This window comes from Zea mays, chromosome 8, assembly GCF_902167145.1.
Source record: "Zea mays cultivar B73 chromosome 8, Zm-B73-REFERENCE-NAM-5.0, whole genome shotgun sequence".
Lineage (NCBI taxonomy): Eukaryota > Viridiplantae > Streptophyta > Magnoliopsida > Poales > Poaceae > Zea > Zea mays.
Window position 1 is genome coordinate 39,495,674 of NC_050103.1, and position 14,863 is coordinate 39,510,536.

General features: G+C 45.5%; 1 protein-coding gene across 3 annotated transcripts; it reads left to right on the forward strand.

The window, feature by feature from the left end:
* The first annotated feature begins 472 nt into the window (after positions 1-472).
* On the forward strand, positions 473-2,833 carry LOC100282324 (S-adenosylmethionine synthetase 1). 3 transcript variants are annotated; one of them, XM_008656737.4, is made up of 2 exons: positions 473-811; positions 1,235-2,833. In XM_008656737.4, exon 2 carries the CDS (start codon positions 1,264-1,266, stop codon positions 2,440-2,442), a length of 1,179 nt encoding a protein of 392 aa, XP_008654959.1. In that variant the 5' UTR covers positions 473-811; positions 1,235-1,263; the 3' UTR covers positions 2,443-2,833. The 3 variants fall into 3 exon arrangements, with proteins under 3 accessions (XP_008654959.1, XP_008654960.1, NP_001148708.2); XM_008656738.3 differs by having other exon boundaries at positions 708-872; NM_001155236.2 differs by having other exon boundaries at positions 717-791.
* The last annotated feature ends 12,030 nt before the right edge of the window (positions 2,834-14,863 follow it).

Consider the following 14,863-nt stretch of genomic DNA (forward strand, 5'->3'; position numbering starts at 1 on the left):
ATGCAGCGTAGAGTGATGCAGTCTCTCTTGCTATGTCACGCTTGTAGGCCGCTAGGGACGGACAAAACTGACCTACGAATGATAGAAATAGAAGGGGAAAACATTTTTTATTGCTTCAACTGACAACCACCAAGGCACCAATCAGGCAATCATTCATAGCCTCCAAAGAAATGAACTTTACCTTTAGGAAAAATAAAACAAAAACATTTGTATTGTAAACCAGTGGTAGTAGGTGAGGCGAGAATTCAATTTTCCATTTCGAGTTGAGGCTGACAAATTTCTAGGAGATAAAAAAATAACAGAAATACTACTAATCAAACATGCTGGTGAAATGAAAAAAAAAAGTAAAAACAAAATGATTGGAGAGAAAACGTTAGGTGAAGTGGGCCCAGCGACTTGGGGGTTGGTGGCTGTGAGGTTGGTGAGAGGACGACAACAAGGCTACAGCTACCGTCCCCCGGCTCCCAGCGCCAGCGGGCGGCTTCCCCCGCGACGTGGGCGGCGGGGCCATCCGCGCGCGATGCCCTCACGAGTCACGTCACGTGCATGCCTGCCCGACTAGCCAAGTGGCCCGAGTAGTTTACTTCCCGCACCGCAGGCCCGCAGCCGCAGCAGTACCCGCGCGGGCCCACTCCCCCTCTCACCGGTTCCACGCCCAGCGCCAGCGCCAGCGCGGGCGCGGCTATAAATGGCGAGCCCCAGCAGCCCCGAGACCCCGTGCCACACATCCATCCCCGTTCGCCTCTTCTCCTCCCTCCTGCCGGGTCCTTAATAAAGAGCAGCAGCGCAAGGTGAGCCGCCAGCTTGCCCCGTACGTACCCTGCTGCTTCTTCTCCCTCGTTGGACCGTTCGTTCGTCGTCCTTCTCCCGAGGTTCGTGCGTGGTTCGCCTTCGCCCTTCGGGAGATGCTGCGAACCTTAGGCCTTTCCTTGCTGCGGACGGGGTAACTGATACCCATGTTTTGCTGCTGGTGGCCGCAACGGGATGGCGGATCCGAGTGTGGGGTTCGGTGATCAGCCGGTTTCTCTAGATCTGGGATCTCCAAAATGTGTTTTTTAATTTATCGTGTCTCAGTCGGCAGTGGAGATTTTTTTTAAATAATGGTCTGTCGGCGTGATGTCGTTTGCTTGAGGGAAGGGAGGGTTCTCTGATTTTGAGATCTGACGGCACTATTTGTTGGCCATCCAATTCGAACGGTTTCTGGTTGTCTGAATTGGTTTGAACAAAATTGCAGAGGTTGGTAGAGCGAGCGAGAAGAAGGCAATGGCGGCGGAGAGCTTCCTGTTCACCTCGGAGTCCGTGAACGAGGGGCACCCAGACAAGCTGTGCGACCAGGTGTCGGACGCGGTGCTGGACGCCTGCCTGGCGCAGGACCCCGACAGCAAGGTGGCCTGCGAGACCTGCACCAAGACGAACATGGTGATGGTGTTCGGCGAGATCACCACCAAGGCGAGCGTGGACTACGAGAAGATCGTGCGCGACACCTGCCGCGAGATCGGGTTCACCTCCGACGACGTGGGGCTCGACGCCGACCGCTGCAAGGTGCTGGTGAACATCGAGCAGCAGTCCCCCGACATCGCGCAGGGCGTGCACGGGCACTTCACGAAGCGGCCCGAGGAGATCGGCGCCGGCGACCAGGGCCACATGTTCGGGTACGCCACCGACGAGACCCCCGAGCTGATGCCGCTGAGCCACGTGCTGGCCACCAAGCTCGGCGCGCGCCTGACGGAGGTCCGCAAGGACGGCACCTGCGCCTGGCTCAGGCCCGACGGCAAGACCCAGGTGACGGTGGAGTACGTGAACGAGGGCGGCGCCATGGTGCCCGTCCGCGTGCACACCGTGCTCATCTCCACCCAGCACGACGAGACCGTCACCAACGACGAGATCGCCGCCGACCTCAAGGAGCACGTCATCAAGCCCGTCATCCCGGAGAGGTACCTGGACGAGAAGACCATCTTCCACCTCAACCCGTCGGGGCGCTTCGTCATCGGCGGGCCCCACGGGGACGCCGGCCTCACCGGCCGCAAGATCATCATCGACACCTACGGCGGCTGGGGAGCCCACGGCGGGGGCGCCTTCTCCGGCAAGGACCCCACCAAGGTGGACCGCAGCGGGGCCTACGTCGCCAGGCAGGCCGCCAAGAGCATCGTGGCCAGCGGCCTCGCCCGCCGCTGCCTCGTGCAGGTGTCCTACGCCATCGGCGTGCCGGAGCCCCTGTCCGTGTTCGTCGACTCCTACGGCACCGGGACCATCCCCGACAAGGAGATCCTAAAGATCGTCAAGGAGAACTTCGACTTCAGGCCAGGGATGATCACCATCAACCTCGACCTCAAGAAGGGCGGCAACAGGTTCATCAAGACCGCCGCATACGGCCACTTTGGCCGTGACGACGCCGACTTCACCTGGGAGGTGGTCAAGCCCCTAAAGAAGGCATCCGCTTAAGAATGTATTGGGAAGTTCACTGGACATGAGGTTCATCTTCGTCTGGCTCTGCTGATACCTGCAAGGATTGCTGCTGCTGCTGCCGCCCCTGGATGTGTGTTTGATCAGTGACTGGCTGCTCTGCTCCATAGAAGATGAATGAAGAGAGAGATGGTGAAGAAGGCTTTGGCAAATGGCAATTGCCGCAGCAAGCCATGTCGGCGCCACTGACCGGCTTAGTGATTGGTATAATTTGGTGTGGCAGCAGCCAGGATTAATGCGCTGGTCTTTTATCTTTACTACTAGTTTGGTCTCGTCCGGTATCTTATTTTTCTTTCCCCTTTTCGAGTCTGTACTGAAACTGCTGAGAGATTTGCAGTTTTGATCTATCATATCCTTTGGTAATACTGTTCGTCTCGAGTGCGCACTGGTGCTTGCTCTGTCGCTCGTCGTCGGTGGCCTTTGAGGACCATGAAAGGTGAAAACAATGTTTCATGTGACCTTTGGGCAACCGTGGAAGGGAACCTACACAGTAGCAAATGAGAATGTACAGGCTGTATCTTTGTTACCAGTTGATTTTCATGCGACGCGTAGGGCTGGACAAAATACTCGTGGCTCGCTCCGCTTGTAGCCTGCTCGGCTCGACTCGAATCGGATCGTTTGAATTTTTACACGAGCTGAGTCAGCGTCCCAGCTCGGTTTCTTAACGAGCCAGCTCGAGCTGACCACGAGCCAGCTCGTGAGCTAACCGAGCTGCCACATTCTAGCGCCACTTTCGCTTCTTTGGCTTGGCCCATCAGCTGTCAGCCCACTTCCTGAGCGGTTGAGCCCACCAATCCTTCCTGCATTCCTATTTGCCAATTGCCACATTCCAGTGTCACTTCCTCAGCCCGCGGCCAACGCGCAGCGCACTCCCAAATTCTCAATCGCAAATCCGCCACAAACCCTAGACGGCACGGCGACTCGGGCGGTCGGCGCTCCACTCCACCTCCACTCCACCGCCACCGGTCAAGCGACCACCGGCGGGCAGCGGCGTCCACTGCTCCCGCGTCGAGACACGACACGCCGGCACGGGGCGGCCGGGCAGCAGGTCCGCACGCGGCACGCCCGTGCGCACGCCTGAAGACCGTTGCCACTCGCGGACTCGCCAGTCGCCAACTCGCCATCATCTGAAGACCCTCGTCGTCGCCTCAAGCCAAGAGCCTCGCCGTCGGCCAACATCGCGGTGCCATGGCTGTTGTTGCTGCCTAAGTGACATGGTATGAAGAGAAATGGCTACATTATTGTGTGATAGTTTTATTAGGATTTATACCTTTTCACATATGAGAAGTGGCTTCAAGAGAGACTGATACTGGGACTGTATTAATATGTACCATTTCAACAGTTCAAGCACTATGGAGGAGGAGAACACTCCATTGCCAGCAAGTTTGGGGTCTCGATCTCGAACTCGAACCAAGCAACTCACAAAGAAGCCACCCATTTCGATGCAGAAGATGCATAGAGCGACAACATCATCGGCGTTCGGCAATCGGTCTAATGTTTCTATATCTGTGGTGAGTATCCAAAACTTCAAATGCTAATCTTTTGTTGTCTTCACATTCTTTGTTGTATGCTAGATTGTAATGTTGGATTGAAATGCAGGAGCCAACAACTAATTCTAGAGAGGAGGAAGACAAGGACGAGGACAATAGCCTCGACATGGAGGATGATTTCTCTCTAAGCCTATCTTCAGAGGATGGTGGGAGCTAGCGTGAAGATGAGGTTCATAATGCAAAGAGAGGAGTCAAAAGGGCAAAGGGTGATGTTCCATTATCTCCTTCAAAGTGTAAGGTCAAGAGGGTGAAGCGAGCAGATTGCTGGAAGTATTTTAAGGTGGTCGAAGTTCAATCAAAGAAGAAGTTTGGGGAAATGGTGACGAAGGCCAAGTGCAAGTTTTGTTACAAACTGTATGTGTATCAACCTGGTGGTCCAACATCACAGCTGAATCGACATCTTGATAAGTGCACCGCCTACTAGAACAAGTTGGCCAATGCAAAATCAAAGGTTGCTCAAGGTACTATCAGCTTCGCTCTTGATGATGGTTCTCTTGTTGTTAATCCCACTGAATATGATCATGATCACACTAGAAATTTGATTGCTAAGATGATTATTGTTCATGAGTATTCACTTCGAATGGTAGAGCACAAATGGTTTAATATCTTGATGAAATGGATGAATAACAGCTATGAAAGTATTGGTAGAAAGACTATAAAAATGAGTGCATGAAAGTGTATGAATCTGAAAAGGACCTTCTAAAGAAAACTCTTAGAGAGATTGAATCCATAAGTTTGACTATCGATCTGTGGACATCTAACCAAAATGTCCAATACATGAGTATGGTTGGACACTACATAGATGTAAATTGGGAATTGCAATGTCGTGTACTGAACTTTGTGGAGTTGGATCCTCCCCACACTGGTGTAGTGATAGCTCAAGCTATTTTTGAGTGCCTGGTTGAATGGAAAATTGAAGATAAAGTTATCACAATCACACTTGACAATGCTTCAAATAATGATGTTGCCATCACCAATTTGACATCCAAGCTTCTTGCTAGAAGGAATACACAATTTGATCCCTTGTATTTTCATGTTCGTTGTGCTTCACACATAGTCAATTTGACTGTAAATGATGGCTTGCAACCAATAGATGATCTCATAAGTAACCTTAGGGAATTAGTAAAATATTTCAAGAGATCACCTAGTAGAATGTACAAGTTCATGGATGTTTGCAAATAGTATGCTGTAAAAGTTGGAAAAGGGCTCTCTCTTGATGTTAAAACAAGGTGGAGTTCAACATATATAATGTTGGATACTTGCATTGACTATAGGGCTGCTTTTGGTTACTATGCTGAAAAAGATCATAACTATTTGTGGGAGCCTTCGCAGTCACAATGGGACATGTATGAACAGATTAGACCAATCTTAGGGACAATGGCTGGAGCAACCACTGCATTTTCAGGATCACTTTATCCCACAGCCAATGTCTTCTACCCTTATATAGTGAAAGTAAAGATTGCATTAATTGGAGCAAAGAATTCTGGTGATCCATATCTATGGAGTATGGCTGCTGCCATGTTTTTGATAAATATTGGGAAAAGAGGAACAATATCATGGTTATTGCTACGATCCTTGATCCTAGGTTTAAAATGAGGTATATTAAATGGTGCTTTGGTCAGATTTATGACTCCATTAGGTGTGAAAATGAGTTTGATGAGATCAACAAAGAGTTGGAAGGGTTGTATAAGAAATATGAGTTGTTGTATCGCCATAAAATGGGTGACATAGTTCCAAATGAATTTCAGAATTATTTGGAGTCTAGTGCTACAGAAGGTTCAAAATCAGAGTTGCTTATTTATTTAGATGAACCAAATGTGCCTACTAGTGATAAGAATTTCAGCTTGCTCCCCTATTGGCAACAACATGCTCATAGGTTTCCAGTAGTCTCTAGTATGGCAAAGAGATTTTTGGCTGTCCCAGCAAGTAGTGTATCATCAGAATCCACTTTTAGTACTGGATGAAGAGTGGTTGATGATTATCGGAGTTCTTTGAAGCCTTCAACAGTTCAAGCACTAATTTGTGCATCTAGTTGGATAAGGGGCTCTCAACATGAGAAAACTGCACCTATTCTTGTGGTATGTAATCTTATTATAGGCTGTAACATAGAAACTACATCTAATGTTTCTTTTAACTTTTGTTCTATGTAATGCTGATGTGTCATGTACTCATGTGTGGACTGCTCAGGAGGGGGACGATGGTGATATCGAGTTTGTGGAGTTCCCTAAGGGTGTGGTGGCAAGCAATTAGTAAGTATAATAGCTACCAACAACAATAGTGTTGTATAATTGTATTGATTTATAAACTATGCTGATTTATAAAGTTTTTTACAGGCCGAAGAAAGATGTGCTAATGGTGGATGCTAGCCTTTTGGTTTTGGTGGCATGTTGCTGTATGCTGTCTAGTCTAGCTGACTTGCTGTGCACTTTGTGCATGTCCTGCACTCCTGCTAAGCTGCTAGCCTGCTAGTGCAGTAGACAGCAACAGTAGTGCACTAGTCAGTAGTGCGGTAGTGCCATCCTTTTGGTGGTTAACTGGTTATTGGTTAGTTGGTTACTTGGTTGTAAATTCTAGTGGTTAACTGGATAGTTGGTTGTAAATTCTGGTGTGGTGCCGTGGTGGCTACTTCTGTAAATTAAGCCATGAATTGACGTTGTGAATTGTGATCATGTGATGCATGAGCATGAAGCCATGGACTGATCACAGAAGCATGGACGCATGGTTAGTGGAACTGGAATAGTGGTTGCCTGGTTGGCTGGTCACATAATTCTGAATTTCTGATGCTGTGAACTGTGATGCATGAAGCCATGAATTTCTGAATTTCAGAACTGATGATTGATGAATGTTGCAGGCTGAATGCCTGATTATGAAATTTGATTTGCCTTTTCACCTATGAACTATTTTCTGGTGTCAAATTATTTTTGTATTTGTGTACAACAGTATATATATGTGTTTTTTTTGTTGTGGCTCGTGAGCCAAACGAGCCAGCTCGAGCTCGTTAACGAGCCGAGCTGAGCTGCTCTTCTGGCTCGGTTGGTTAACGATCCGAGCCGAGTTGGCTCGTTAACTTAACGAGCTAGCTCGAACTCGGCCGAGCCGAGCCGAGCTGGCTCGATATCCAGCCCTAGCGACGCGTGACTCGGCGGCTACCGTATGCGCAAGCTGCTGAAAACGGCTACTAAATATACGTAAGCCAATACTCATTTTGCATATCCACAACCACGGGTCATTGGACTCAATCTTATAAACTATAGTGATATTTTTGACACCCAAAGTAGGTAACTAGGGGTGGCAATTAGCCTGTTTGATTGCCTAGGCTAAGCTAGAGTACTGGCCTAGAGATTGACACCACCAGTATAACCAATATTATCCTATCACGTCAATCTCATAAACCTTTCAGTTCGATCATGGTAGGGTAGTAAATCAAAATATAAAAACTCGTATTATATTTAGGAATAATCGGGCTTGAACTAATGACTTCCACCACATTAAAATGACACTCTACTACTAAGTCATATCTTATCCATGTCTCATCGAGAAAGAGAATTAACAAATCCTAAAGCAAAGGAGCGAGAACTTCAAGGTCAAAATGGTTGCTTGTGAAGGCAACATGATATGAGAGGGTGAATTAGGCATTTGAACATCTACTTTTAAAACTAAAGTATCCAATTTTCACCTTAACAAAACCTATGCAAGGAAGTAATCTATTTAAATTTGTAGCTATGATTTTGCTAGGTACGTTACTAATTCTACCGCGAAGAGTTATGCAATCTAGGTTTTAAACATATCAACTAGCCTAACAACTAAGCTAGGAATGTAAAGTAGACAACCAAAGTACACAATGTAAATGTGGAAGCTAAAATGGCAATAGAGATACAAACTCCCACAATGACTCCAACATTTCTATAAAGGTATCGAGAAGCATGCAAGATTTCTCCTACTCCTCGTTGAATCCCCTCGTAAGAATGCCCGCGTGAGGGATCAACTTTCGATCAAGTAACTCTATGGATAGCCCTCGGGCTTTCCCACACACAAGTGGATCTCTAAAATGACCTCTCTAGATTGCTCCCTACCGTATTCACTATCGACTTCTCGACCAAAATGTTGTAGGTCTTGTGCCCTCCAGTACACAGCGGCGTCATAATATAAATGAGTTGGTATGGTCTCGCAAGTCTATAAGCCCCACCGAGTACAAGTCAAATGGTGTGTGCAAGCACCAAGTCATTTGAGGTATGTAAATCTTACTAAACACTAGGCCTAAAACTAGAGCAAGCGCTATCTAACTAACCTAATTGCTTTTTAAAATATATATGCTAATCATCAAGTGATTTTTAAGCACTTGGGTATCTGGATCTATTAAAGATAAGGCTCAACTCTATTGATATGTTTATTAGCTCTCACACCTTTCCATTGCTATATATATATATATATATATATATATATATATATATATATATATATATATATATATATATATATATATATATATATATATATAGCCCCTATGTCTAAATCTACTCGTTAGAAGTGGCACATAATTTCTATACACTCATTGGACATGTCCTGTGCGTTCACGTCAGGTAGCTGTTGGCTTCTAGCCATTGTCAACAGTTGAAGATTGGTCTTTTAGTGCTACATCTAGCACATCACTAGATATGTTTGTGTCTTATGAACCTCTCCAATGCGCATTGCAACCTTTCTATGTACCCTGTCTGGTGCCCCACTGAACATGTTCGGTGATAAGAATCGAACGCACACCTGCGTGTCTAGTGTACTCAGTTGTAGTTGCCGTTGTTTGTGTAAGGATCTGATGTCGCCTAGAGGGTGAATAGGCTACATGTAAAAACTGAGCTCCAAAAATGATTAGAACTATAAGCGACAGTGTCGCTTAACACCCAGCACTGTCGCATAGAGGCACGGCCGGACAAATGCATGACACTACCGCACAGGCTAAATTGGTTTGATTGAATTGGAACTAACTGAGTAAGAACTATAACAAGTAAGCACTAGTTTCTTCTAATATGATTCTCAATATAGCACTTCAACATAAACTGTAGCAACTATCCAGAATAACAAACTATGCATATGAATATCAAATCCAAGATAGTATGAACTGAACTAAACAAGGTATACTGAACAGCAGTAGCACAACGGAATATGTGTGTTTAGACTAAACTCAAACCTGCTGTCAGAAACCTGCCCGACACTACCGCTTGGATGCCTGGCATTGCCACTCACCGGCACTGCCAAGCTAAGCTCCGGCACTGCCGCTCTGCCGCTCGATGCAGAATGCTCAAAAACAACTTTGCCTGCAAGCAACACTTAGATATGGACTTGGTGATATCCTATGGCAAGTCCACTAAGTACCTGCACACATAAATATGCAAAACCAAGTATATCTAGAGGAGAGCAAGTTATGCAATTCAAAATATAAAAGAGACAAGACGCAGGGATTTATCCCCTGGTTCAGCTCACCACAAAGGCTTGCCTACCTCCACATTGTTGAGGAAGCTAAAATAGCTTTGGAGTCTCTTTCAACTCACTACTCTTATCTAACTCACCACCCAAGGTGATGAGTTGAGATTTCCACTAAGAGGTCGGGTAATTACAGACCTTCCCGCGGCTCACCACAAGCAAAGGAGCTCATCGAGCGATGCCTAGTCGTCTAGGAGACTTCACCTCCAAGAGTAATGAATGCACAACAAATGTTGACAAAGCCCGATGAGTGCTCAACATTGTCGTGCTCTAAATCTGCTCTCTAGCTCTTAATCACACAGTAATTACTCTCTAACACTTGATCAAACACTAATCTCACACTCACACAAACAGAGTAGTTAGAGAGGGCTCAAATATGACTTAGGATGATTTGGAACTATTCTGAACTTTAGCAGGACCCCCAGGAGCATGGGAAGGGTATATATACACCCCAAACTCAAAACTAGCCATTAGGGGGGGTCAAATCTAGCCGTTGGGGGCTCTACAGGTCCGGCACTGCCACTACATAGCCTGCTTCACGAAAAACGCCATAACTTTTGACTTCGAACTCCAATTTCGGTGATCTTGGACTTTTTGGAAAGCTTGTGTCAAGGGCTATCCAACCCAGTAAAGAACAAGCCCAATGATAAGGAAGTTAAACTTTTGTACTTTGTGTTTCTCTCATGCTAGCAATCAGGGCTTGGTTAGATTGAGCACTTGAGACTTGTCTATGATTCATATTGCATCCTCCTTGATAATACGACATACCAATACTCAAGATAAAGAGAATATAAGTATTTGACCACTTGAGTCTTCAATGTATTCATATGCCATTTCCTCTTAATATCACTTCATATGGGATTGCAATCATCTTTGTCTCATTTCTTCAAGCAAACACACCTTGAGCATGTGACTTGAACCTGAAAGTCGCCTAGAGGGGGGTGAATAGGCAAACCTGAAATTTATAAACTTTAAGCACAACTACAAGCCGGGGTTAGCGTTAGAAATAACGTCGAGTCTGAAAGAGAGGGTGAAAACAAATCACAAGCAAATAAAGCGAATGATACGGGGATTTGTTTTACCGAGGTTCGGTTCTTGTAAACCTACTCCCCGTTGAGGTGGTCACAAAGACCGGGTCTCTTTCAACCCTTTCCCTCTCTCAAACGGTCACTTAGACCGAGTGAGCTTTCTCCTTAATCAAACGGGTCACTTAGACCCCACAAGGACCACTACAAACTTAGTGTCTCTTGTTTTGATTACAAGTGTCTTGAGAATAAGAATGGGAATAAGAAAGCACGATTGCAAAAGCCAAGCGACAAGAGCGACAAATAACACACGAATCACTCTCTCTCTCAAGTCACTAATCACTAATGATCACTTGTCTCAATTGTGGAACTTGGAGAGATTGGAGGCTTTGATTGTGTCTTGGAATGGATTGCAAGCTCTTGTATTGAATATTGAAGGTTGGAATGCTTGGGTAAAGTGAATGGATGTGGTTGGGTTGTATTTATAGCCACCAACCACTTCCTAGTCGTTGCTCCTTTCTGCCGACCGCGGACGGTCCGCGTCCCTGGCCCGGACGGTCCGCCCCTGCAGATCAACGGCTAAAAATGCAACGGTCAGCAGTAACGACTATATCAACTGCTATATTGCATTTAATGCGTCGTGAGATGTCAGATAAAGACGGTCACGGATGGTCTGGTCGTGCACCCCGGACGGTCCGCGAGGACGCTATAATTCATTTTACCGAACCCGTTACCTTCGGGTTTTTCGGTTCCTCACCTACCGGACGATCCGCGCCTGAGGCTGGACGGTCTGCGCATAGCCTCGGACGGTGCTTGCTTTTTGTAAGTGCAATCAACCCTAATTGAGGGTTTTGGTGATTAATGACAAAACAAACTAAGATTCTAACAAGTTTGCTCCTAGTATGTACACAGTATTTCTACAGACAGAAGAAGCACAGATCCTACGAGCATAAAAGTATAAAGCACAGCGGATTTAAAATTCCACATCAAATGGCGTGCTCCAAGTGCTATGAAACAACGGCGGTGCTAAGTTTATAATTCTTGAGTCATAGGAATTGCCGTACAATTAAGAGGGATCCGCGACGGTTAAGTAAGTTGTGAAACGAGCCAAGTTAAATTCTTTTGAAAACTCCTTTGAGATCATTTTTCCCAGATCATGAATGCTCTTGAGAAAAACAAAGTTCACTTCCCACAAAGTCTCCCCCTTTGTTCTCTTCAAAATTCTCAAAGTTTGGTTTCAGCCCCCAAAACCGGTTCAACCGGTCCTGAAACCGGTTCAACCGGTTTCGGTACTGTTCACCCTGCCACCTCTGCTCTGACCTATCTGACAGTCAGAGCTGTCAGAAAAGTCGTAGCAGATATTTTTTCAGAAACCGGTTGAGCCGAAATTTGTCCCTACTCAGCCGGTTTTGAAACCGGTCTAGTGTCCGGCTGAGTAGAACAGTGGACCGGGATCCCCCTGGCAGAAACCGGTTCAACCGGTTTGAAAACCGGTTCAACCGGTTTTTGCCCACTTTCTCCCAACGGCTGCCAGCTTTTGGGGGATCCTTTATATACCCCCTCACACTCTCTCTCTCATTTACTTCTGCCTCTCCCACGAATCTTTGGCTGACCAACCCTCAAACAAGAGCATTCACTTCACCTCTCACACCCGCAATCGCATCTCCTTCAATCATTTGGAGGACCCTTGGTGTGAGGTGAACTCGATCAAACTCGCTGTCAATTTCATCTCGATTCTCCCATTCTCTTGTTCTTGAGCTCGTTGCAAACTTAACCGTGTGCGGATTTGTTACTCTTGGAATCTCGTGTTCCTTGACGGTTAGAGGTTGCTTGGGAGTCTCCAAATCTGTGGACGGCCCCAAGGAGTTTGTATCACCCGCTCCTTGAGCAGATTTGAGAAGAGATTGGCTTGACCTTTGTGGTCGGCTTGTGGAGGATTAGGGTTGGAAAAGACCCGGCCCTTTGTGGGTTCCTCAACGAGGAGTAGGACACCTTTGTGGTGGTTGTCGAACCTCGGGTTATATCGCGTGTTCTTGTGTGTTCTTGTTAAGCAATTCATATTCGGTGGTTGGTTCATATTATTCATTTAAGTAGTTCTTGTGTAGGGCAAATCTTTAGCTATTTTCTTTACTACTTCGCATTTGTTCAATAGATTATTAAATTTAAGTTGAGTGGGTTCAAACTTGTTCAGTTGTGATTAAAATCGACTGAACCGGTTTGCACCTGTGCAACTTTAATTTAACCTATTTCGAAGTTTTTAGTGAAAATTTTCAGGTGTAGCCTATTCACCCCCCCCTCTAGGCTACTTTCAATTGGTATCAGAGCTTCGTGCCTCGTTTTACGCTTAACCGCGTGAGGAAACGATCATGTCTACACAACGGGACCATGTGGATCCTCTCCTCGAGGAAATCCCCGTCACATCTTCCGGTGAGGAAGTGGACCCCAAGGTCCTCGACCTCGCCATGAAGATTGCCGAGAGAATGTTCCTCAAAATGAAAGAGGAAGATGCTAGGAAAAAGGCCGAAGAAGAAGAATCAAGAAGAAAGGCCGAAGAAGATAAAGGTAAGGGAACATTTGATTATAATGACGATCTAGTGGATCTTTTGGTGTCTAAGGTATTGAGCAAGGTAAGTCTCAACACCGAAGGATCATCTACCAAAAGCAAAGGTAATGACTTTAGCAAAGTTCAATTCGATTACTCTAGAAATTATATTCCCAACTTCTCTTCCGCCCCACTTGGAAAGTTACCAACTCTTAGTGAGTTGAACTATGATGAGTGGGCCGACAAGATGAAGTCGCATTTAATCGGTGTGCATCCTAGTCTTTGGGAGATTGTTAATGTAGGTATGTATAAGCCCGCCCAAGGAGAAGAGATGACTCCGGAAATGATGCAAGAGGTTCATCGAAATGCTCAAGCAGTGAGCATAATTAAAGGAAGTCTTTGTCCGGAAGAATACCGGAAAGTTCAAGGAAGAGAAGATGCCCGTGACATTTGGAACATTCTTAAAATGTCACATGAAGGAGATCCCAAAGCTAAAAGACATAGAGTTGAAGCTTTGGAAAGTGAGCTTGCAAGATATGATTGGACAAAGGGTGAGTCGCTCCAATCACTCTTTGATCGGTTGATGGTATTGGTCAACAAAATAAGAGTTCTTGGGAGTGAAGATTGGAGTGACTCCAAGGTCACAAGATTGTTCATGAGAGCTTATAAAGAGAAGGATAAAAGTCTTGCAAGGATGATAAGGGATCGTGATGATTATGAGGACATGACGCCTCATCAATTATTTGCAAAAATTCAACAACACGAGTCCGAAGAAGCCCCCATCAAGACAAGAGACTCTCATGCCTTGATCACAAATGAACAAGACAATCTCAAGAAGAGCAAAGACCACAAAGCAAAGAAAGTGGTCGAGACCTCAAGTGATGAAGATAGCTCAAGTGATGAAGACACAGCTATGTTCATCAAAACTTTCAAGAAATTTGTAAGGAAGAATGACAAGTTCCAAAGGAAAGGAAAGAAGAGGGCATGCTATGAATGTGGCCAAACCGGTCATTTCATAGCGGATTGTCCTAACAAGAAGGAACAAGAAGCCAAGAAGGAATACAAGAAGGATAAGTTTAAAAAGGGAGGCAAGACCAAGGGATATTTCAAGAAGAAGAAGTATGGACAAGCTCATATTGGTGAAGAATGGAACTCCGATGAAGAGAGTTCTAGCTCCGAGGAAGAGGAAGTGGTGGCAAATGTGGCCATCCAATCTACATCAAGCGCGCAACTCTTCACCAACCTTCAAGACGACTCCTACACTCCAACTTGCCTCATGGCAAAGGGAGATAAGGTAACTTTATTTAGTGATGATTTTTCAAATGATGATGATGATGATCAAATTGTTATGAAAAATAAAATGATTAAAGAATTTGGCTTAAATGGATACAATGTTATCACAAAATTAATGGAAAAGCTAGATAAAAGAAAAGCAACTCTTGATGCTCAAGAAGACTTGCTTGTCCTTGAAAAGGAAAGAAACCTAGAGCTTCAAGAGTTGATTCACAATAAAGATAAAGAAGTAATTAACATGAAAACCTCTATTGATAATCTTGCAAATGAAAAGAATGCACTTGAATCAAGCAAGTTAAGCTTGAATGTTCAAAATCAAGAACTTCAAGTGCAACTTGAAAACTGCAAGAATATCAATGCCTCATGTTTAGTTCTTGAATCTAAGTCTAGCTTAAATGATAATTCTTGCAAACATTGTGCCAAGTATCATGCTTCTTGTTGTCTAACTAACCATGCAAGGCAGAATAGCCCACAGGTGAAGGTCAAAGAGATTTTTAAAAGATGCTCTAGCAATG